Source organism: Vicia villosa, unplaced genomic scaffold (assembly GCF_029867415.1).
Source record: "Vicia villosa cultivar HV-30 ecotype Madison, WI unplaced genomic scaffold, Vvil1.0 ctg.001291F_1_1, whole genome shotgun sequence".
NCBI classification, from domain to species: Eukaryota; Viridiplantae; Streptophyta; class Magnoliopsida; order Fabales; family Fabaceae; genus Vicia; species Vicia villosa.
Genome location: NW_026705563.1, coordinates 276139 through 301257, shown reverse-complemented (window position 1 = coordinate 301257; position 25119 = coordinate 276139). Strand labels below are relative to the sequence as shown.

General features: G+C 31.1%; 3 protein-coding genes across 4 annotated transcripts; 1 reads left to right on the top strand and 2 right to left on the bottom strand.

Moving 5' to 3' along the window:
- Positions 1–1710: 1710 nt before the first annotated feature.
- Positions 1711–5202, bottom strand: LOC131634440 (RCC1 domain-containing protein RUG3, mitochondrial). Its single transcript, XM_058905110.1, has 9 exons — positions 5050–5202; positions 4508–4778; positions 4185–4378; positions 4059–4106; positions 3861–3933; positions 3236–3407; positions 2375–2806; positions 2109–2300; positions 1711–1997 (listed from the first exon to the last, which is right to left on the bottom strand). Exons 2-9 carry the CDS (start codon positions 4764–4766, stop codon positions 1937–1939), a joined length of 1431 nt encoding a protein of 476 aa, XP_058761093.1. The 5' UTR covers positions 4767–4778; positions 5050–5202; the 3' UTR covers positions 1711–1936.
- Positions 5203–14635: 9433 nt separating this feature from the next.
- LOC131634419 (uncharacterized) lies at positions 14636–17459 on the top strand. Of its 2 annotated transcripts, XM_058905079.1 has the most exons (8): positions 14637–14761; positions 15318–15487; positions 15668–15787; positions 15879–15922; positions 16145–16270; positions 16423–16507; positions 16827–16883; positions 17125–17459. In XM_058905079.1, the coding sequence occupies exons 2-8, from the start codon at positions 15344–15346 to the stop codon at positions 17200–17202; spliced, it is 654 nt and encodes a 217-aa protein (XP_058761062.1). In that variant the 5' UTR covers positions 14637–14761; positions 15318–15343; the 3' UTR covers positions 17203–17459. The 2 variants fall into 2 exon arrangements, with proteins under 2 accessions (XP_058761063.1, XP_058761062.1); XM_058905080.1 differs by lacking the exon at positions 16827–16883 and having other exon boundaries at positions 14636–14761.
- Positions 17460–17591: 132 nt separating this feature from the next.
- LOC131634417 (formyltetrahydrofolate deformylase 1, mitochondrial-like) lies at positions 17592–20960 on the bottom strand. The gene is made up of 8 exons (XM_058905078.1): positions 20748–20960; positions 20472–20584; positions 19444–19594; positions 19102–19175; positions 18854–19013; positions 18672–18770; positions 18493–18579; positions 17592–18219 (listed from the first exon to the last, which is right to left on the bottom strand). The coding sequence occupies exons 1-8, from the start codon at positions 20892–20894 to the stop codon at positions 18073–18075; spliced, it is 978 nt and encodes a 325-aa protein (XP_058761061.1). The 5' UTR covers positions 20895–20960; the 3' UTR covers positions 17592–18072.
- Between the last annotated feature and the right edge of the window lie 4159 nt (positions 20961–25119).

Sequence of the window (25119 nt, the reverse complement as noted above, 5' to 3'; positions counted from 1 at the left end):
TCTTCCTAAAGATCTTAGTCTTTTCTTTGAGATTCTTTCTTTAGATGGTAGAGTGAAGGCTATGGAAGGTTTTTCATGATATGGCATGTTGTGGTCTGGATCATCTAGAGGGTTCGAAATAAGATTGTGTTTTCTAGTTTTTCAACAAACGTCAAAGAAGATGAGTAGTATTTTTTTACTTGAAAATAGTTTCTAGGAAGATCAGAAGAGAACTCTTGCACCTTCATAGAATAGTTAAAAACTCTATCATTTAAATTAATCAAATATCGAGATTTCAATCGAGTTGAAAATGTCTTTTTTCTTCCCTTGATGGTCTTGATGCGGTGTCGGTGGTCCAACTAACTTGATCCTTTTTTGTGTCGAGTTTTTTTAGAGTTGACTCGCTGTCGCTTGTTTTGTTATACTCTTAGGGTGTGTTTGGTTCGAGGTAGATGGAAGGGAGGGGAGGGGAAATCTCTAATTAAATATGTTTGGTTCAAATTTAAGGAGGGGGAGGGGAGGGGAGCAAAATCCCTCCAAACCTCACTTTTTGCGTCCCTCCGAATTGAGGGATTTGGAGAGGAAGGGAAGGAATCTGAATTTTAATACGTAAAAAATTATGATATTTATTAAAATATCCTCAGTTTAATTTTTATATTTCAAAATTATTTATTTTCTTTCTTGTTAGTGCTTCTCTGCTATGTGATTTTTCTAGATTATTTCCATCAACTTATTATAACTATTATCCACCTTCAAATTATTTTCAAATTTTTTTACTTAATACAAATCATAATCATTACATTATATTTATAATCTTTTAATGTTTATTTATGTTCATTTTTTCTTTTAATTTTGTTATTTATCCTATTATATTTTCTTTTATATCAAATTTTAAATTATTCACTTTATTTTATTTTTTGTTTATTCATTTTATTAAAAAAATTAAATTATTAATTTTAATAATAACTTATTTTATGTATTTATTTTGTTTGATGATTCATCACTATTTAAAATTTGTTATTAGCATATAATTTCATTTGTGTCGGAGAGTTATAATCTGAATAAGTGTACTCAGTTTATTAACGTTATGGTAAATTATAACGTTTTAGTCCCTCAATATTAAAAAAATTATTACCAAAAAAATATTTATGAATTTTTCATATTTGAATATTATATCACTTATATAAGATTATAAAGGTAAAAATGTAATTCATTAATAGAATCCCTCCCCTCCTGAACCAAATTAACACATTTTTAATTAAAACCCCTCAGCTTCCCCTCCCCTCTCTTATTTTGAACCCAAAAAAATCACTCACCTCCCCTCCCCTCCCCTTCCCTCCTTTAAAACCCCTCCCCTCCCCTCATTTCTCTTGTAGATTTTTTATCCTTTTTGTTTTTTTTTTATTCTTTGTTGTACTTTTTGATATTTTTATGTTCTTTTTGGTATTTTTGTTGTCCTTGGTTTGGATTTTTTTTATCCTATTGTATTAATATGATTATTATTGTCTTTAAAGAAAGAAAACATCTCTGCCAAATAAATAAGCACTTATTGAATCAACATTGCTTTAAATTAAATAATAATTGTACTTCAAAACAGTGGTAAGTAGTGATCATCATCCATAAGATGATAACATTTCAGAAACAAGAATTGTGCATATGAAATGAAGATTGAAGATTCGGAACATTCAAAATAGGACACTCATTCTGAAAGCAGAGGACACTCCTCTTACATGAGTCAATGATCTCTTTATTCAATAGATAGACAAATTATTTTTCTATGTACATACATTACTCTAAAATACATTATTTGGTACTAAGCTTCTAGGTAAATGAACACTATATACACTGCAGGACTACTTATGTTCAAATAATAACACAGGTCCATGAATGAATACAAGAATTACATACATTTCATGATTACACAGAATCATGAATAATTTTAACTATGAATGCTTTGTTAGATTTTACTGTTCTTTTCCTCGTCTTGTCCATGAGCGCCACTGGCAAGCATGTACTCTCTGCAATCAAGATATTGCTATAACATTACGAGAATATACTTGTCTAGATATGCATGTGTTTAACTTTTTTAGAATGACATTGCATATTAATGACACTCTTGTGTAAAATACCTGAGTCTTCCACAAAGGCGAGCTAAAGCATCGGATCCAGTTCTATACGCAATATCCTCAACTTTAGCAGCATTAGACAAGGTCATACTATCCGCAAGTACAAACTCACACAACTCCTTTAATGAATAAGCATCCGTCAACACAGCTGAATGGCCCCCACCAGCAGCTAGTTTTCGAACCTCCCCAACACACCTGTGATTTCGAAACTTTTAACATAAACCCTAGGCAATCATCATGAAGAAGTTACTTCAACTAGAAACACATACCAGTCAACAGGTGACGGATACCAAGCATATGTAGTTTTCTCATTGGCTGCCTGACCGTAACTATTGTAACCCCATCCATGTATCCGACCATCTTTCATACAGATAAGTGTGTGAGAATGTCCACATGCAACAAGTTGTACGCTTTTTGGAACAACTAAAACTGGAATGTTACGGAAAAATGTCCGAGAGTCATTAACGACGCACGAGAATAATCCTGTGTCGGGGCCTAGGCCTAACTGTCCAGATTGACCTCCACCCCAAGCGTAAAGTGCTCCTTCCTGAGTTAAAGCACATGTATGTACACCACCGCATGATACGTCTTTTATGAAAATACTGTCGAGGGAAACCACCCTCCTTGGAAGTAACTCTTTATCACCATACTGAAGTGAAGAATGTCCAAGCTGGCCCATACTCCCTAGTCCCCATGTGTAACTGCAAGGCCCGAGGACAAATATAAAAAGTGATGAACCATTATCACAAGCTAAAATTCATAACTAATCATTTTAATATGGCTTATGGATATGCCTATTTTGAAAAATACTACTTAGCAGTTAATAAAACCGTAATTATATGTGACTATAATAATAAAACTTCTTATAGACATTTTCAAACACAGATAAAACAAAAAACGCTTGAAATAAAATATGACACGGTTGGCTCGCAGAGTATATAACTTTAGTTTTATATGTTATAACCAAGCCAAGGGTCAAGAGAATAGAAACTTGCATAATAGATGCAGCATTTCCTTGTATACTATTGTCTCTGACGTGAGATTCCCTAACGTGTCATGCGGAAAACCACATTTGATCTCAAGCTTAAATTTTAAATATAGCCATCTAGAAAGTCCTTCATATCACTTACACCTCTCCCTCGTCTGAAATGGCTGCTGTGTGGTACTCCCCACATGACACACTGGTAATCTTCACGGGCTCGGGGGCTTCGTCAAGGAATTTAGCATAAGAACTTATAATGCGAGCTCCTTGTAGTCCTTCACAGGTAACACCTCTGCCAAGTTGACCATATTCATTGTAGCCTGGTTAACGAAAACAATAAGACAGCCCTGATGAGTAGGTCACAAGAAACCTTCTTTTGAAAATGATTAAGTTTACTTTCCTAAATTCAATGCTCTCCATAAGGCCAAACATAAACATAAAATCTACAAATCATGTATAAATAATACTATCTCATCCTTATTTATAAGAACCTTAAGCTCTTTTCACATATATTAAGAAATGTTTGCATATGATATGATTATTACTAACTAAATATTCTTGTGTATAGATGTGTACTATTGATTTTTCATCTCCCAAGACAAATTAGTAATATTAACCAGGGGTGTATTGAAAAAATATATATATGAACTTATCTAGTAATTAACATTGAATTTATATTAAGGGGACACAGTTTTTTCCCCCAAAAAGTGCTTTTAATTAGGGACAGAGAGTAATATACGATAGTGAATAAAGAAAGGTAGTCACTGAATTACCCCAAGCTTGTAGTAGGCCTTCCTCAGACAAAGCAACCACGTGAACAGCTCCACAAGACACTTGCTTAATGACCTGTAAGTAATGATATGAATGATGGCAAAATGGAAAATGAGAGATCAATAAAAAGGAAGCAAAATGTAAAAGATTCCGATTACTATTGCATTATTCAAAAAATTTGCTGAAACATATATACTTACTGTGTTAGGTTCGAAGGCTCCCCAAAACAATCTTGGAAGATTTGATCCCTGGAATATAAAAAACAAATTGAAGAAAAAGCATACCACATATTATGAACACTACATTAACCCTTAAGAAGCTAATACCTGATTTTGCCCCCACACCCAAAGTCTTCCAGTCGAGATGGAACCGTCATTTGCACGAGGTTCTGCAATGCAAGCAGAACAATGTGCACCACAAGATACCGATTTTACAAACTCCGACTTTAATTGTTTGACTTTCTTTGGATGTTCCCTTCGCTCCTCAGTTCCATCACCCAGTTGACCAAACTCATTAGCCCCTGAGATAACCGATATACGCATTTAGCCTTCGAAAATTGGCACCTTTATGTTTATTAGCCATTTGAAATCTAAACTACTAACAATAGCAACCAAACTAAAAATTAGAATTGTAAATTGTAAATCCAAACCCCAAGTGAAAAGCGATCCATCCGAGGCTATCGCAGCTGTATGCTCGCGACCGCACGCAATATCCAACCACCGTGTATTCAAACCAGCTGGACACCCAAACAGTTGAGGTGGCAGCTGTTTGGGAATCCTCAGCTCATCATCTTTCTCCCTTCTACCTGTCTGCCCAGATTGATTATATCCCCACACATAAATAGCACTCCTCCTCGGAATATCCGCCGCCACAGGTTTCGTAATCCCAAAAATTGCATCAAGATCCATAGATTTTCTTACCTTCACAATCAAAATCCAAAAAGTTCAATTTCTTACTTCTAGTCAATGATAATAAAAATAAATTAAAAAAAAACACAAATTGCATCTATATTCAGACTAAAAAACTCAAATTTCTTAGAATGCATAATCCAATAAGTTAAATTTCAAAATTTTCAAGCAACATTGCAATGATTATTAGGTTAAAATGAAGGTGAAACGAAATCCAATTTTGATGAAATTGAATGCAATTTGAGAGGAAATGAAGGTTAGAGAGAGAAAGTTGGATACGTACCGGAGAGGGAATGAGAATTGAGAATGGAATGAATGAAAGGGAAGAGTTTGGTTTAGGTAGCGGGAAATGTACGATGGTAGCGGTGAAGTCAGGAGCGGTGTTAAATGTCAAATGCTTTCTTGGTTCTTCAAAGGCCACTAATTTGGAATATTTTATATGATTTCTAATTTTTCAAGAGATTCATTTTATATTTATTTCTTTTTTTAATTTCAAGGAATTCATACAAACTCTTAATCATTTTATACTTAAGAAAATGAATAAATCTTATATATAAATGCAAGGTTATCATGATGGCAACCCTAGCCATGTGTCATCATGATAACAACTCTTGACAATTTTTGACACATGTCATTCTAATATGAACCCTAATTCTATTTTTTTAAAATTGATTTTACATTAATAATTAATAATAATAATAATAATCTTATAATATTAAGCTAATACTATTAAATAATAGTAATTATAATAATAATAATATAAATTATTATAAATAATAATAATTACTATTATTCTATAGTTCCATTTTTAAGTTATTATTTTATAATATTTTATCTACTTCAATTCATATATTTTATAGTGTGAGAAAAATATTTTGATTTTATATTCGCAAAGTATTAAAAAAAAATGTCTATAAACTTTAAACTATCATATAACTTAATGTTTAGTTCCATTTTTAAACTATTATTTTTATAACATATTTTCTACTTTAATTATTTAACATATATTTTTTGGTTAACTTATAAATGTATTTAATTTTTATATTAAACTAATCTTTAAGTAGTTAAGAGTCACATATTTAACTGTGTTATATTTTTATAACTGATATCAATATATGTAATATAATTTATGTTGACTATGACTATGTTAACTTATAAGTGTATTTAATATTTATATTAAACCAATCTTTTAAGTAGTTAACGTTAAGAGTTACATATTTAACTGTGTTATATTTTTATAACTGATATCAATATATGTAATATAACTTATGTTGACTATGACTATGTTATATATTTTTACACTAAATCAATTGTTTTTTATTGTGTTTGACTTGGTGATATCAATATATGTAATATTATTATTTTTTCATATTACTTAGCTTATTTCTAATAATAACATTTTCCGTTTTTGTAAGAAAATAAACAAAAATATCAACTCATTAATTGTATGTTGGTTTTATATACTTATTTTCACCAATTCTATTTTCAACATTTTTAATATATTTATTCATTTAATAAAAAAACATATATAACATCTTCATTCTAAGTTTTTTAATTTTATATGTTAAATTTATTTCTTCTTGATATAGTTAGAGGAGTTTACTTCTTCTTGCTATAGTTATAATTAAAGGAAGAATAAGAAAAATATTTAATTTTGAAGATTTTTCGTTATTTTTTCTCACTTTCCATTCTTCAATCTTATTATATCATATATGTGATTTGAACCATTACTATTTCATTTTTTTTTATTTTCAGGCTTGAATAACATTTGATTATAAGATGTAATTTTGCATTGACAAAGTCTAAGAGATAATTTGCCTACAAAATTATTTCTGTTTAATTTCTCTTTGCCATAATGAATTAAAATAATAGAAAAGGTATGAAATTTTAAAGATTTTATTTTTCTGTGTTTCTTTTTGTTCCTCATTGTAATTACATTATATTAGGGCCACAATTGAATATAAGATAGAATTTAAAATTGGAAAAATCTAACTATTGATCGGATATACGTGGATATCTTATTTATGAAATTATCAATTGTTAACATACACAGTTATGAAATTATTGCAATATTGATTATATACGTGTATAATGAATTTTGTAAAAGTAAATGTATTATATTCCACTATGTACAAAAAACCTCAAATAGACTATGTCTTTTATTATGATGCATCATAACATGATACCTTTCTATGTTATGGATATAACTTATCTTTTAAAGCATTGTTTAATTTGTACAACCCTTTAATATAAAAATTAAAAATAGTTAAGCATATATTAAAACTTTATCTCTAAAATTTTAATATATATATATATATATATATATATATATATATATATATATATATATATATTTATACTAATAAAGTAATATATTACAATCCTAATAGTTTTACTATTACTTATATCACTATAAATTATTTTTTAATATTATATTCAATTTTGTTATTTTCCTTTTTAAATAGATGTTATAATTTAAACATTATACTTTAGTTTTATATGATAACCAAATATTTAACCAATTGATGTCATTCTATAATTTAATTTATATATGAAATTTATTGACTCTTTAATACTATATTAATATTTGTAACTTTCAGTTACTATTATATTTTATTATTATTATTATTATTATCATTATTATTATTATGATTATTACTTTATTATTATTATTATTATTAATGTGTGTGTTTTTTTACACAATCATTAAATTTTGTAACATCAAATATTATTAAAATATTTGAAGAGTCATAATTAATATTAGCTGAGAATACATAAAAAATGACATTGAAAAAAATTTCTCAAAAAAAATATATCTAAATCAATGGAATAAAATATTAAAAAAGTTATAAATATATAAAATGATGAACATATAGTGGAATAACTTTATTCTTAACTTAAAAAATTATATGTATTATTTGATAAGTGAGTACTGACAAATATTATAATATATATAAATGAGTTATTATTAGATATTATAAAAACTACTTAAAATTATTTTAACGTTTATTTATTTTAAAAAATTGCTAAAATGTCTCTTTTAATGATTTAAAAAAAGATACAAACTCAGTATTTTTAAAATTATAGAGTTAAATCATTTAACTATGCATTAAACATCAAAATTATATTAATTATATATGTTCGTAAATTTTATACAGTTTAAATCAATAAGAATTTTACTACTTATAAATATATAACATTTTATTTACTTATTAAATAAATTAATAAAAAATATTAAAAGTTACATCAAGAAGTAAATATATATTTCAAGTTCTTATTTGTAAAAATAGCCAAATTTAATATACCGTTTAAATATATTGAAAATTTTATAATTGACAAAAAAGTTAATTATCTTCAAAATATTTATCATATTTACACTCTAAAATTATATAAACTCACATTTTAAATAATTTTTAATTTTTTTACAAAATATTATATTTAATACAATCATATCATTATATTTTAAAACTTATTTACATAAAAAATGACATTGAAAAAAATTTCTCAAAAAAAATATATCTAAATCAATGGAATAAAATATTAAAAAAGTTATAAATATATAAAATGATGAACATATAGTGGAATAACTTTATTCTTAACTTAAAAAATTATATGTATTATTTGATAAGTGAGTACTGACAAATATTATAATATATATAAATGAGTTATTATTAGATATTATAATAACTACTTAAAATTATTTTAACGTTTATTTATTTTAAAAAATTGCTAAAATGTCTCTTTTAATGATTTAAAAAAAGATACAAACTCAGTATTTTTAAAATTATAGAGTTAAATCATTTAACTATGCACTAAACATCAAAATTATATTAATTATATATGTTCGTAAATTTTATACAGTTTAAATCAATAAGAATTTTACTACTTATAAATATATAACATTTTATTTACTTATTAAATAAATTAATAAAAAATATTAAAAGTTACATCAAGAAGTAAATATATATTTCAAGTTCTTATTTGTAAAAATAGCCAAATTTAATATACCGTTTAAATATATTGAAAATTTTATAATTGACAAAAAAGTTAATTATCTTCAAAATATTTATCATATTTACACTCTAAAATTATATAAACTCACATTTTAAATAATTTTTAATTTTTTTACAAAATATTATATTTAATACAATCATATCATTATATTTTAAAACTTATTTACATAAAAAATGACATTGAAAAAAATTTCTCAAAAAAAATATATCTAAATCAATGGAATAAAATATTAAAAAAGTTATAAATATATAAAATGATGAACATATAGTGGAATAACTTTATTCTTAACTTAAAAAATTATATGTATTATTTGATAAGTGAGTACTGACAAATATTATAATATATATAAATGAGTTATTATTAGATATTATAATAACTACTTAAAATTATTTTAACGTTTATTTATTTTAAAAAATTGCTAAAATGTCTCTTTTAATGATTTAAAAAAAGATACAAACTCAGTATTTTTAAAATTATAGAGTTAAATCATTTAACTATGCACTAAACATCAAAATTATATTAATTATATATGTTCGTAAATTTTATACAGTTTAAATCAATAAGAATTTTACTACTTATAAATATATAACATTTTATTTACTTATTAAATAAATTAATAAAAAATATTAAAAGTTACATCAAGAAGTAAATATATATTTCAAGTTCTTATTTGTAAAAATAGCCAAATTTAATATACCGTTTAAATATATTGAAAATTTTATAATTGACAAAAAAGTTAATTATCTTCAAAATATTTATCATATTTACACTCTAAAATTATATAAACTCACATTTTAAATAATTTTTATTTTTTTTACAAAATATTATATTTAATACAATCATATCATTATATTTTAAAACTTATTTATTTTATACGTAAATATCAAAACAACCATTTATTAATTATTAAAAATATTCTTTAGTTAATAATTTTCATTTCTTTAAATTTATACCTTTATAATTATCATAGTAATTTTTTTTTAATTTATTGTCTTTCACATTAAAAAAATAAAAGTATAATTGCAAACATAATATAAATGGTTTACAAGAATATTTTATATGCAAATAAAAAATTAAATATCAACTATTATAAAAAAATATTAATTTTATTTCTAATGTACCCGTGCGAAGCACGGGTAGGTGATCTAGTAAATTTATAAAGAGGAAATATTCTCCCCACCCAAAGCATCATATTGAAACTCAAAAATATTCTTACATGATACATATAAAATCACAATCGTCTTTGTATTTTAGTCGATCATCTTATTTTTATTAAAATTTATTTCGAATATTAATCTCCGTATATTTTCGAAAGTGAATTCAGAGATGTATCTCCGTAAAATCTCATGTATGGTATTTCTATTTATTGAAGTGGTTTCTGTAAGAACTAATTGACGATTCTGGATATGCATATCTAGAAATATCAAGTGGAAAATTGAATAAAACACCACCTTCCATGTTCTTCTTCTTCATGATCAAACTCAACTTCACTCTCAAAATTCTTAAAAAATTTCTTTCATTATGAATCAACTTTTCAACACCAAAACATCATTCTTGTATTTTATCACATCAAATGGAGCAAAAGAAGTTGAAATTTAAGGTAAAGTTCATTCATTTCATCCCTTATTCCTTGCATTAATCTGGTGTTTGAGCTGAAAGAATGTTAAGTCTGGATATGCATTTTTGGACTAAGTTTCATGTGTTTCGGAGATCAATCTCTAGATTTGCCTAATACTTCGAGTTTTAATCTGTTTTTCTGTTATGATTCATATTAGATATGGTGCACCTATATATATTTCCCAAAGCTACTCTGAGTATGGATGTTAAACCGGATGAATTGAAGGGTGATGTTAAATCGAATGAGGTGAAGGATGATGTTAAACGGGATGTTAGACCAGTTATTGTCGAGTTAGATGTTCGTGAATAATTTACAAATAAACAAGAGTTTATTGATCGTGAACATATGCTACAATGGATCCACATGGAGGCCGAGAAATTAGAGTTTGGTGTTGTAATCAAAAGGCCTGGCAATGATTCCAATAGAAAACAAGCATTTGTAATAATGAGAGGCGAAAGAAGTGGCACGTATCAACCATCGCTTGGGAAGTTGAAACGTGATGACACCGGATTGAGAAAATGGAAAGTATCAACCATCCCATTGTATGTCGCCTTATTTTAGAGGAGAAAGAACTTGTTTCGAACATAACATTAAACATGGTGGTGCCGAAAAACATACTTGCAACTTTGCAACATAAAAGACCTCAAAATATTTCAAATATCAAGCAAGTATACAATGTGTGTGCCTGAAACAACAAGGCGGTAAGAGGTCCAAGATCTTAAATGCAACAACTCTTGAAGCTTTTGGATAATGACCACCATGTCTCTAGATACAAATTTTGTGAGGATAAAGTCATTGTTATTGATATAATTTGGACATATCTCAATTCCATCGAGTTGTTCAACATAATTCCTACTGTGCTCATAATTAATTCAACAGGTATAGGCTTCCACTTTTGAAAATTATTTGTGTTATTTTTACGGGGAAGACTTTTTTAGTGGTTTTGCATTTTTGGAATCTGAAAAAGAGGACAATGTTACATGAGATTTGGAAATGTGCAAGACTATGTTGAAGGACTGAGAAAAAATGTCAAATGTAATTGTCATCGATCACGACACAACACTGATGAATTCGGATGCAAAGGAGAAGAGCACCACCAATTTGCTTAGTAAAAGAAAGGAGAGCCACCAATTTATCCACGACAATAGTGGCTTTAGAGTTGTTTCACATTTACTCGACAAAGGAGAGGATGACCACCAATTTGCCCACCATCAGTTTAAACAAGAGTTGACGGCGCATAGAGAATCATACACAATACTATACAGAAAAAAGAATAATATGATAGAATTCTCTATTGTTGAGAAGCTCTCCAAGATTTAGACCAAAGATATTCATTATGCCTAAATAGGAATTGATCATTTATAACATGATCTGTGAATTTAAATTATCGGTGAAAATAACTCATTAAGTTTAGACGTAGACAGTCATCTTTCAAAAGTTAAACTCCATAGGTAGATTTAGATATGATATTCATATATAATGTTGAATCATAATTATACCATATTGTTTATTAGGATGAGATTTTGTTAAATAAACAATATGATTTATGTTCTGGTGTTATTTCAGACATGGATAATGTTATTGAGTGATAGGCGACAATATGAATTGATGAATGTGTATAATTGATGATTGGTATGCATGTGGTTATGATTTATGTTCTGGTGTTATTTCAGACATGGATAATGTTATTGAGTGATAGGCGACAATATGAATTGATGAATGTGTATAATTGATGATTGGTATGCATGTGGTTATAATAGTTGCAGTATAACACCCAACATCTCTCTATCACTGTTTCTTTCATCTTTTACTTTGTTCTTATTTTTAGTTCTAAGACAACATATGCCAAAACCAAATATTAATTTGTTTAAAATTGTAATATTACTCATAAGTTATTGTGCCGTATCATTCTTTATGGAGACGATACTCATAATTGTTTTTATAATAAACTATAATGTCATCTATCTGACACTTCTCGGGGCCATAGGTGGAGTATGGTGATGGTTTGAGCAGGGCCGTCTTTGAGGGTGTGCAAGGCGACCTACAGCACAGGGCCTCACCCGTTATATATTTTACTGTTAATTTAGGCTTAAATAAGACCTCTTAAAAAAATTTCACGATTCAACTGAAGATAATATCAACTTCTGACACAGGGCCTCTCAAAAGTTTGAGACGGCTCTGGGTTTGAGTCCGATATTTACTTATTAGGAATTCCTTGTTGGGTCGATTTTTAATGTAATATATTATATTGATGTTTTTTCAAGGGTTGAGTTAATTTGTAAGCATAGTCATTTTGGCTTTAATGTGTTTTGAATATGCGTTGGTATCTTATATGATGCATGATTTTTCGAGATTGTGCTTTAATCATAATTTTTCTTTTTTGTGTATTTGATGTTATATATTAATGTTCCAGCCTCTTTGAAAACAAATCATCAATCAAGATGTAAATATTCATTTCCATGTCCCCAAAGAGAAATTCTCAAATTAAGGTAAAATTGGAGTTATTATCGAGCGATTCAGTGGCTAGATGATAAATGGGTGTACCAAAGACTTTTGGAATTCTCACGTAACCAAGCATATAAGCTTGGGGGAGAATTCAACTTGTTGTAATTAGGGGTTGGATTTTCACTCAATCTAGTGTGGGAGCTTGGAAGGGGGAGTCTACCTTCTTGAAGTCGGGGATTAGGATTGTTTCTCAAACAAATTTAGGAGCTTGGGGGATGCATACAATTCGCTGAACAAATAGGTTGAAAGTTAATCTTTGGGGATTTTCAAATTTTGAAATCAGAACAATAAATGTGTAATTTGATCAATCTCATGAAATATACTTTAACATCGTTCTAGAACTCGTTTAAGAAGCCAAAATTAAAAACATTTGAACCAAACCTTTAAAATTATCATATCCCACAATGTCTATTTCGCTTCTTCTTTCCAATAAGCGACTTAAAACAAATATTTTTCAACACTAGTTAGGATTATTAGGCTTGGATAATTTGAACTTTCTCAAAATGATGGAACACAACCCCTCTAACTTACACATTTTTATCGCCAATATTTAGAATTATGTTAATAACATTCAATGAAAGAATTTGAAATTAACATCTTTCTTTTACATGAGAGAGCGAAATTGTTCTGATCGACTTCAAGTCTGCATCATTTTTTTTTTTGATGGGAAAAAAAGATTGCATTAAACCAGTAAGCCCCTAGGGGAAATTACAACAGAAGCAGTATCAGGAGGCTCAGCAAGCCAAGACCTTGAACCAAGCATCCTACCCAAACCAACAAGGTTATGGGCATCTGCAATACAATCTCGATTAACATACATAACAGAAGCAAATTTAAAACTATCAAGTAAAAGACGGATATCACAAGCTAAGAATTCCAATGTCGCCACTCTCGCAATCGAATTAATGCAGTCAACCACAGTTAGTGCATCAGATTGAACCAGAATTTTCTCCAAATGAATACTCTTGGCAACTTGCAAACTCCATTTAATTGCCAACATCTCCGCCATGGCCGGATCAACAGAAATATGCTCCTTGCGACACGCAGCATAGATAAATTCAGAGTTCCAATTTTTAACAGAACAACCAAACGCCACTGACTCATCATTAAAGCAGCCCGCATCCGAGTGAATCACCGCCACATCCCTATCCAAATTCAGCATGCTATTGTCCAAGTCTGCATCATTGCATTTATGAGATATTGTCTTTTTTTATGTGGAATTCTTTACAATTTTGTCTTTTAAAAAATATGTCATGTTGAATTAAAAAATATTAACATTTTAAATATAAACTCGTTTAGACTCGATTACCAAATAAAATATGACTATTTTAGTAACAGAACCAGAAACCATTTAAGATTCCTTTCACATGTGCTTCATCTAACTCAATCTCCTCTCCCTTCAAATCCAATGCTAACAATTTATCTTTTCCCTCTTTGATTCATTTTTCACTTTATATTTACATCATAGTACTTCATAAAATTAATTTATTAATATTAACATCATTATTTCTTTATTTATAATATTTTTCTAATACTAGTACATGTGAAATGAATGTGTCCCCATTCAGGTGGGTAATCAATCTCAAACCATGACTTTTGTTCAAAGAAATCTCAAACTACGACATTCCAACTCCTTAGGAAACACAAATTTAAATAATAAATCAATAAAGTCAACGCATAATAATAATAATAATAATAATAATAATAATAATAATAATAATAATAATAATAATAATAATAATAATAATAAAATTATTTTCAAAAAATAATTAATATTTTTTTTCATTTTCATCTTTATCATAAAATTCAACATCATACAACAACAATTCCAATTCTCTGGCACAGCTTCTGAAATCTGGTACCTCTTTCTCTCTCTTTATCCTTTTCTTTTCTCATTTCTAGATTGTTTCTTTTTCTATTGATTGTGTTTTACTGAATTAAAGATTGATTTTCTGTTCTTATTTTCAAAATTGATCTCCTTTTTCATTTTCATTGATTTTGTATAAATTGTTTGGAGTTTTTTTAGGGTAAAAGCTGGCTCATTTTCTAGCATGTTTTAGATCATTCAGAAATTTAGGTTCACTTTAGCTTTTGTATGTTTATGTTTACCCTTATGCAAATTAGTAATTTTGAGTAATAGACTCTGGAACACTGACACCTCTGAAAAAAATTGAAAATAATATGTCTGTATCTTTGTCAGACACCAATATGACACCAACACTTATGTTTATATTTTAAAATTATTATTGGTGTCTGTGCGTCGGTGTCGTGTTTGTATCAGTACATTTTAAAATTATTATTGGTGTTTGTGTGTCGGTGTTGTGTTTATAATTTGTATCAGTGTCTGTGTTTCATAGGTAATAGATTGTTCTTCCTTCTTGTAATAACAATCTTGTTGTTTTTATGTGTTGTAGAGACATTGCAGATATACAGCAGGATCATGACTGAAACTAACAGTTCTAACTCCGAAAAGAAACTCGTCCGAATCGACATTAGTTCTGATACTGTATGTCCGTTTTGCTTTGTTGGCAAAAAGAATCTTGACAAAGCCATAGCTTCCTCTAAGGATAAATACAACTTTGAGGTCTGACATTCTCCCTCTCGTATTTCGATATGTAAAATCGCGGCTATAGCATTATGCCGTTAGTTCAGAATTTGAACGATTCGTCATTATAGTGAATTTGAACAAACTGCTATTTTCCGTGATTGATAAATAACTCTGGTTGTTTCCTGTGCTAACTTGCGGTTTAACTGAACTCTGCAGATTAAATGGCATCCGTATCAACTCAACCCCGATGCCCCTAAAGAAGGCGTTGATAAGAGGGAGTTTTATAGAAGCAAGTTTGGATCGCGATCGGTTCAGATGGAAGCTCGAATGTTGGAGGTTTTAATCACATTTGTTATTGTTGATTGTAATCATGTTTGTATTTCATCTCATCTTTGAGTTTGAGCAAGTAAATATTTTCATTTGACAGGTCTTCAAAGGAGTCGGTCTTGTTTATAGTTTGGATGGACTCACGTAAGATTAAGAGTGGTTTTACGATTCATCGATGGATAATGGATCTCTCCCGTGAAAATTTTCTCCAGTGGTAACTCAACCACTCATTTGTTTCTACCTCGTGCAGTCGAAGTTATAGAAAAATTGAATGGCGAGAATTTCCACTGGAGTGAAAATCTCGCGGGAGAGAATCACATCCCGACTTATTGAGGTTCAACTAACATTGTTTGAATTATCATGCAGGGGAAACACTATCGACAGCCATAGGCTTATATATTTTTCTGGAGAGCAGGGTCTTGATAAGCAACATGATCTAGTTGAAGAACTGTGCCTTGGTTATTTCACTCAGGGAAAATACATTGGTGACCGGTGAGTACTTTTGTTTTCTTACCTTTTTTATGCTGGGATGTCGCCGGTTTGAACCTGCATCCCTGCAGTCGAATATCTCTGCACAGCTACCAACTGAGCTGGTTTAACGGGACAATTTGTGGAAGGATTTAGCTGACAATTTTTTATTGCAGGAATTTTCTTCTTGAAGCTGCTGCCAAGGTTGGTATAGAAGGAGCAGAAGAGTTTCTTAAGGACCCTAACAATGGGCTGAAGGAGGTAAGGTTTTTTCAATATAGTCTCTAGTTGCTAGGTATCCACACACATTTTTATAAGTTGTGCAATCGGATCTGGATTCTCTGTAGTCAAGGATATCGGTCGGTTGTTGAATGAAGATCAGACGATTTGTAATCTAACTTCATCAAAACTAGCTTAAAAAATACATCTCAAAATACGAATACATAACCACCGGAATCCATGACTACAGAGAATTCGAGTGCCTTACCACAATGGATATCATAAGCAATTATCATGTTGAGTTTTAGTTATTGAATAACAATGCATCTCTGCTGATCTTGCTTTCCATGAATCTACCTAGGTGGAGGATGAGATTAAAACATACTCAAGAAACATTTCAGGGGTTCCACATTATGTGGTAGGTGTACAAAATATAAATACTTTTCTTTTAGTTACTTCGTGAATCATGATCAGCACCGATCCGATTGAATGCTTGTTTAGAGCCACAGCGAGTTTAACAAAATCACGATGACAGTTGACACCATAATTTCGTTGAGGCTCTATAGTGTAGATTTTACAGAAATCCCGGTGACACAACATGATTCTGTCAAACTCGGCGCTAATTCAAACTGACGCTAACTCGGTTATTCATTTGACAGATTAATGGAACTCAGAAGATAAGCGGCGCACAGCCCCCGGAGGCATTCTTGAGAGCTTTCCAACTTGCTACAAGTTGACTTTCAGCTCCTCAAAGATTCCGGAGGCATTCTTGAGAGCTTTCCAACTTGCTACAAGTTGACTTTCAGCTCCTCAAAGATTTTCATTCATGTCTTCTGTTGAAATGATACTTTGGAAATAAGAACTAGTGACATGTTGTATTGTATCATTATATTAAGATGTAACACAGTTTTAAAGTCTTACACAGTTGCTTATACCCAATAACAAATTGAATGACGCTGCTATTTAATTTACAATGTAGAAAAATTTGAACAAATTGCTATTATTCTACATGTTATTGGTATGAAATGTTGTTAAATAGCAGTTAAAACCGCGTTTTAGTTTTGTCGAGTAACAAAATTTGAAAAAACCACAATTTGTAACATGGTTTTACATTGCGGAAGCAGTTGCGGTTGTGAGGATTGCAATGCACATTGCGACGTGAATTTTGATTAAGAGAAGTTTCAAATATATCGTTAAAAAATGCTTAATGTAAAGATTTTTCATGAATTGATAACTGTCTAATCAAAATGGTTGCGATTATAGGAATGTATACATTAAATTATTAAATGAAATTTGAATGTATCTTTTATAGACGGTCCGATCAAGATTGGATGACCACGAACATCACGACAGTGTGATTGCTTTACAAAACTGACTGCAAGGAATCCATTTTCAGAGAACAATGTATTGGAGCTTCTGATTCAATTCATTACATTATCAATGTGACAAGAACCAAATGAATCAAATTGAGTCCTATTTATCCTCATCTTTTGCAGTTAAAGTAAAATGGAACATTATTTGAATTTTATAAGTAAATGATTGAATGTAAATACAGATACACCCCAAAATTTTGGTGTGCATTATGTTTAGCTATTTGTTGTTTTTCCTCAAAATACAACAGTTTTCTTGCCTTCATAAGGTAATACTCTGAGTTCACAATAAGATCTTATAGCCTTAGAAAGACATTGTTTCTCGAGATTTTCTGATTTCTGCACAAAGCTCTGCAAGTTATCTCTGTGTGAAACTCTCTCAACCTGCAAATCAGATTCAATCACTTTAGACTCACATAAATATCAAACCATTATTGAAACGGTTTATTACCATTGTTAAGAATTGCATCTTTAGACTATGTATTGTTCGATTATGAACTCTTAACAGATCCCCTCACGTCCAGGACTGGACATCTAGAGCGTAGAAATAAATTGAGGATGGTCCGATAGCGGAAACTTGATAGCAGGTCACTAGATCGTAACCAGACATCTTAATACAAAGAAACTAGAAACATTGAAGGAAAAATTTAAGTTCACCATTTGTTCAATTATAGGGCCGGCATCAAGTTCTTCGGTCACAAAGTGACTTGTTGCACCGATTAATTTCACACCAGCCTCAAAGGCCTGCCAAAACAGTATAGCATATTAAACATGAAGATGAATGAGATGAATGACCATGGCAACAGCTTGACCAGTCAAAGTGCGAGAAGATCAACCTGTTTAGATGGATGACCACCCTTGAATGATGGCAACAAACCATGGTGAATGTTAATTACGTCGTTACCGTAGCTCCTAAGGAAGTTTCCTGATAGTATCTTTACATATAAATCAATGTTGTTAAATATGAATAGTAGTAATAATAACATGTGGAGAACATGAATCGTAATCAGTTATTTACCTGCATATATCTTGCAAGTACTAAAAAATCAGTGTTCTGAACAAGCTCTAATATCTCGTTTTCTCTTTTATTTTCTTTGGTCATGTTCAAACAATGATATGGAATACCGTGCCTTTCAAGAAAACGAATCACGTGTGTGTTTGAATCTCTATGATGGTTACTGATCAATACATCATATAAAACAATTAAAATATGAACAAAAATGCATATTATAAATCCATTTATTGGTGTAATTTCTGAAATTTCACCTAATTACACAAGTGATATCCACCGGAAGTCTTCCGTCCTGCCATCCATGTAATAAATCAACCAAGCAGTGGTCCTGCCGCAACAGAAAGAAGGCTTCAACATATATCTATCTATATGGATCCATTGCAATAATAATACCATATGGTTACATGCTATAATCAATCTCAGTCATTGATTCGAGATCAGATGGCTTAGACTATATATTCATTAAATCAATATTAAACGATCTTGACCAACGATTTAGATTGGAAGGTCGAGATTAGTAACTACATGACACAATTACTGCAGGGAATTTGTATCCATCTATGTATATTTCTGTGTAACGTGACGAGTATGCACACCTGCTTTGATGCAAGAACGGCTATTTTATATTTAGCATCTAGAGCCGGTACTCTCACGACAGATCTCGTTGCATTGAATGCCTGTGAAAGCTTTAGGAAATCTTCCTCCATCTGCATCCGTGGCCATTTAAGAGGATCAAAAACAAAATCACTGCAATGATCAACACAAGTCAATGCAGCTATAGTCATTGCTTTGTTTCTGCACACTCATTCAAATCGCTAACTAGTTTTCCTTCCCCTTGCATTCATGTATGTATAGATTTGACTTTTTTAACTGAGTATTAGTTTATGAAGCTCAGATAATGCAATCAAAATGAGATAAACTTGGCATTAGAGCATGTTAAAGCATAAAAAAAAAAAGTAACAAGACTAGTTTAGATTTACTTCCAACACATTAATCTCAATCAAAAACCACGGCATAACGCTCAATCAAAAACCATGCTTCTATCCAACACACTAATCTCGAGATCTTTCTTAATAATTTCTTTCAGTTTTTCTAAGTCTTCCTCTATCTCTAGTGGTTCGATTACCTTCCATCTAATCTAGTCTCATCACAATATAATCCACGGATCTTCTTTCTATATGTCCAAACGACCTAAATCTAATTTCCACCATGTTTTCTATGATAGGTGTTACCCCAACACTCTCTCAAAAGTTTGTCATTTCTAATCTTATCCCATCTAGTCTTACCACACATCCAAAACAACATCTTCATCTCTGCTAATCTGAGTTTATTTCTATGCTGGTTCTATACATCTCAACATTTTGTTCAATCTTATCGATGTCCGATAAACTAAATTGTTTTCATAAATTATCCCAAAGAGTATATAAAAATAAGCTGAAAACGGATTTTAAACATTTCATGAGTTGTTTCCACAAACCCTTTCAAATCTGTGTCACTAGATAAACTGAAATATGCCAATTCAAATGGACTCTAAAACATTTCCAAAAACCCACAACAAGACAGCATTGAATGTGCTTGCATAGTATGATATAGAAACAAGAAGAGAATGAATAAAAGAGAGTACCTTCTAGAGTAAAAGACATGTTTATTCTGAGGAACAAAAACATCCGCAGCTAAAATGTTTCCACCTCTAGAAGCAATACAATCAGATAACTTTGCAACAATTCCAACAGTATCCTATCAAACCATCACAAAATCACCAAAACAGAAACACAAATTCAATATCCATTTCCAAATAAAGGAAGAAACCCATTTTCAAATTGAGTAATGGGGCATCAAAAAACCATTCCTTTACGAATTTGCAATAGTAAAAAGCGTGGAATGTGATGGAATTACTTACAGGGCAATGAAAAACATGGATTCCATGGCAGAGTGAAGGTGATGGTAATGGTAATGGTGGATCTAGGGATTGGAATGAGATGTTCCTGATCTTGGTGTTGTTGGTTAATCCCAAAACTTGGGATACTCTTCTTACAAACATGCCCATTTTTTCTTTATCTCTCTGAACCACAAGATGATACACTACATGATTGAAGAGGATCAAGTATTACAAGTGGAGGATAAATATATATAATGTTTTAAATATTTTTTCTCCAAAACTTTTGAAGTTAAATTAAGTATTTTAATAAATTTTCAAAAAATTATGTTATTTTTATCTCTATATATGAAAAGAAAAGATCTATTTTGATAACCTATTTTCTTTTCTATTTTACCCTTTGTTTATTATAAATATTTTTAAAAAACGATTTTGTCTTGGAATTAGAATTGTGTTTAATTGGTGATGAAGGACTCTAAATATGGTGGTGCTTATCTCTGATACAATGGTGCGGAGGTGGGTCTATAACGTTAGCATTTTAACGCTCAAATCAATTATGTAGTCTAAGATGAGTGAAATGAAGTTATGAGATCGTGAAAATGTAACTGAAGTTTCACGTGTGTTGATTATATATCATAGTGTTATGTTTGTAAAAGGTCTCGCCTATGACGATGTCTTTAGATTGTCCTATAAGAGGCGACGATAGAATGTCTCCCAAAGGGAGGTATCGCCTTGCCCCAATGTGGGAACGTGGGATAATGCGCTTCTTGGGCAGAAAGAAAGTCATGATTATTAATTGATCCATAACCCGTTTGTAAATAAGGATTTAACTATCCACCATTGACTGAGTGGGCGGTGACCAAGTGATACATCTCCTCTCAAGGAGGGACGATAGATCATAACTCATAGAAATAAACCCTAATTGATACACATTCTCTACACCCTAAAGAGTACAACGCTCACTACAATCTTAATACGCGACTGCTAGTAATTATACTAATTATATACTTGCTACCAAGCATCAGCGGTCATCAATAGAGTCTCTCACCTCACTTGAGTTGGTCTCTTGAACCACCTTAAAACACCATCGTACAAAGCTTCTCGCCAAATTTCATTCTCTCCAAGTACCATTCTTACCCTAAGCTTATTTTCTCGTACATAGTCTTTTTTTTGTTGCCATGGTTTATATAAAAGATATTCCTATAAATTTGTCTAGTGATTTTGGAAATAATGGTTCCTCTCCTTTAGTTAGAACAGAAACATCTGCTAGTTCAGATTCCCACCTTTCAGTTAATAACCACTCACACCTTTTAGTTAATAGCCACTATTATCGTTTAGGATGACGAGATACCTCTAAGGAGTATTGATCTTGGCGAGATACCACTATTATTCTTCCCTCGAATTGAAAATAAAAACTTATTGAAAGAAATATAACAACTTAAAGTGAGACAAAATGATCTAATTCAAAACCCATCCTCTTCCCATTAGTTTTAGATTAATCTATCAAGTGTGACCTGTAACACCCTTCTAAACCCCGCGGAAATTAATAAAATAATTCAGAGTAAAACATGAAAACAAGGGTGCCACAATTCAATTTAAAACAAATTATCATAAATCAATTGTCATGCTTCACTTAGGGGAAAATCATCCATTTAACAAAATCATGTTTCTATACAGCGGAACATTAATAAACAGATAAGCATAACATCATCTATGCAATATCTCACAAAATTACTCCAATAACAACAAAATAGAGTATCATCATAAACTCTAAACTAACGTTCCCCCAGTGTTACAATATCAGAGCATGACACCGACGCTATACCAAATAAATTGACTCATGAGTTAATCCTCACCGAGCCAAAAGCCGCTACTCGCCAATCTGAAATCATCAAAGTAAGGGTGAGTCTCATTCACAATTAACAAATGTTATCGAATCATAAACAATAACACATCATAGTCACATTATTCATCCAATTTCGTTATATTCAGATTGTCAGGAAGTACTCATCAACACACAACACAAATAGAATACATTACCAAGAGGCAACACCATAATTCATCCAAACAAATCATAACCATTACACAATCATCACATATTATAACATTGGACAATCTTCCATTCATGTTATAATAAACCAAGTAACCTAATGCAAATGCAACTATATGCATGTGGTACCAAAATCTGGGATAACCCAACTCACCGATCCACCATCGTCAAGGATACGGCAACACCCACTCACTAATTCCACACAATGGGAATTAGCTACCACTGATCCACCATCGTCAAGGATCAGCCACATAATGATTATGAATGCATGTATCAACCATAACATGCTTATCACCCACATAAATCAACCAAATGTCATAATCATCAACCACCACAATAATCAATAGCCATACACAGTTATGCTATTTCTCAACCACAATAAAATACATATTTTACATCAACAATATATGTATAACAAACACCAATTACACCCACAACATCATAACAGGTAAATCATTCATTATACAGTGCAACAACGATAACACCCCTCACAATCGTGTACCAAGTACAACAAAGCAACTCATCAACGACAGAGTATTTACCTCATCATTCCTCAAAACACATGATAACCATATTTACCATGAACAACACCCATTTGCACAATTAACAGAAGCAACCACACTATCACAACATACATCATTGCACATATTCAATTATGCACACCACAGCCATTGCATCTCATCAACTATGCAAAACCAGGATAAACCACATTTGAAGAAAATGATACTTTTTAAAATAAAATCAAGTTATTATTGTTTTATTCATTTCATGTGGTAGAGCATTCAATTTAAGGAACAACGTCCAAAACGGCGTCTAAAACGGACTTACGGTTTGAAAGTTACACATCTTTACATTTTTCAAAGAAAACAATTATTCGCTACAGCACGCGGCGCCACCCACAGTCCGCGGCGCGTAACGAATAGAAAACACGCCTTCGCGGCGCAAACACAGGTTCGCGGCGCGGAACGAGAAAATTACTCCGCCTTCGCGGCGCAAACACAGGTTCGCGGCGCGGAACGAGAAAATTACTCCGCCTTCGCGGCGCGCACCCACCTTCGCGGCGCGAACTGGCAAAAACCAGAGATCTCACATCGATTGACAGCATTACGGAATTCATCCCAAAATCCCCAAAACCCAAATCAAGTTATATCATGAACCTCAAATACCACCATATCAGCCACATACATGTTATAACACAAATATAACACACAAAGAGGATCATTCAATCATCATAACAGCCATATAATCATACGATTCATCACGTCAAACAATTCCCATCAAGATCATCCCAAAAACCCCAACCTAACATATAACCAATTGACACAAACAATGCATCTAAATCAGTCCTATCATCTATAATACGATAAAAGATATTAACCGGAAGAGTCCCCCCTTACCTTAGCCAAAGATCTTGATTAGCCCTCTTCCTCTTCTGTTCCTCTTTCACGTATCAGCTTTCCAATCTCTCATCTCCTCTGCTCTGCTTTTCACGTTCCTTTTTCCTTTTTCCCAATTTTCCTTATTTCCTTTATTTTATGAAAACATAAAATAATTAGTAATGGGCTTACTCCCTTAGCACCCCCATACTACTAATCTCACCATTCTAGCCCAATGGCCCTTAATCCATAATTTTCCAATAATTCAACAAAATACCAAATAATTCTAAATAATAATTTAATTTCCGATTAAATTAAAATTAGGAAATATGGGGTGTTACAACTCTCCCCCACTAAAAGAGTTTTCGTCCTCGAAAACATACCTCAAGTAACCAGCTCGTATAAGAGTCCTTCACCTGAGTCTCCAGCTCTCAATTAACATTACCATCAGTCAATCCCCAAAAATCCATCTGACATAACCAACAGGAAACATGTTTCATACATTCAATCCCAGTTCTTGCGTCGCATTTGACTATCGAAAAGTATACCACTTGCTATATCTCCAAAAGGTTAACAACAACAGAACATTGAGGTACAACCTATACAATACGCTCAACAAACGAATAATACAATTACACAATTTATAGTATGATCACACTTGATCAACAATACAGTAATGGATCCCTTCTACCAAACATACCAACCTTAGACACGCTTTTCTATCTGAGCGATAAGGTAATACTTACACTTTTCACCAACCGCTTCCTTCAAGAAACTCAATACTCATATTCCTATACCATTGAATTCCAATTATCTGACTCCTCTTAAATCACACCAGTAATTATCCAACACGTTACATTCCGCTTTTTCCGCACTACTCTGACTACTCATCACAATCATCTATACCAAATAGATTTCTGAGTTTTACCCGATTCCGACTCTCTTTACTCATTCGTTTCAAGAATCATTC

Bases quoted from the DNA above. Each gene is read 5' to 3' on its own strand.
- LOC131634440 (XM_058905110.1), bottom strand. From the start codon at position 4,766: ATGGATCTTGATGCAATTTTTGGGATTACGAAACCTGTGGCGGCGGAT. The intron at 3,934-4,058 runs GTAAGTATATAT...CATTACTTACAG, and splicing joins GAGCCTTCGAACCTAACACA to GTCATTAAGCAAGTGTCTTG. The intron at 3,408-3,860 runs GTAATTCAGTGA...TTCGTTAACCAG, and splicing joins AGGCCTACTACAAGCTTGGG to GCTACAATGAATATGGTCAA.
- LOC131634417 (XM_058905078.1), bottom strand. From the start codon at position 20,894: ATGGGCATGTTTGTAAGAAGAGTATCCCAAGTTTTGGGATTAACCAAC. The intron at 19,176-19,443 runs GTGTGCATACTC...CTGTTGCGGCAG, and splicing joins CCGTTCTTGCATCAAAGCAG to GACCACTGCTTGGTTGATTT. The intron at 18,771-18,853 runs GTAAATAACTGA...TTATATGTAAAG, and splicing joins TACTTGCAAGATATATGCAG to ATACTATCAGGAAACTTCCT.
- LOC131634419 (XM_058905079.1), top strand. From the start codon at position 15,344: ATGACTGAAACTAACAGTTCTAACTCCGAAAAGAAACTCGTCCGAATC. The intron at 15,488-15,667 runs GTCTGACATTCT...TGAACTCTGCAG, and splicing joins AGGATAAATACAACTTTGAG to ATTAAATGGCATCCGTATCA. The intron at 16,508-16,826 runs GTAAGGTTTTTT...GAATCTACCTAG, and splicing joins CTAACAATGGGCTGAAGGAG to GTGGAGGATGAGATTAAAAC.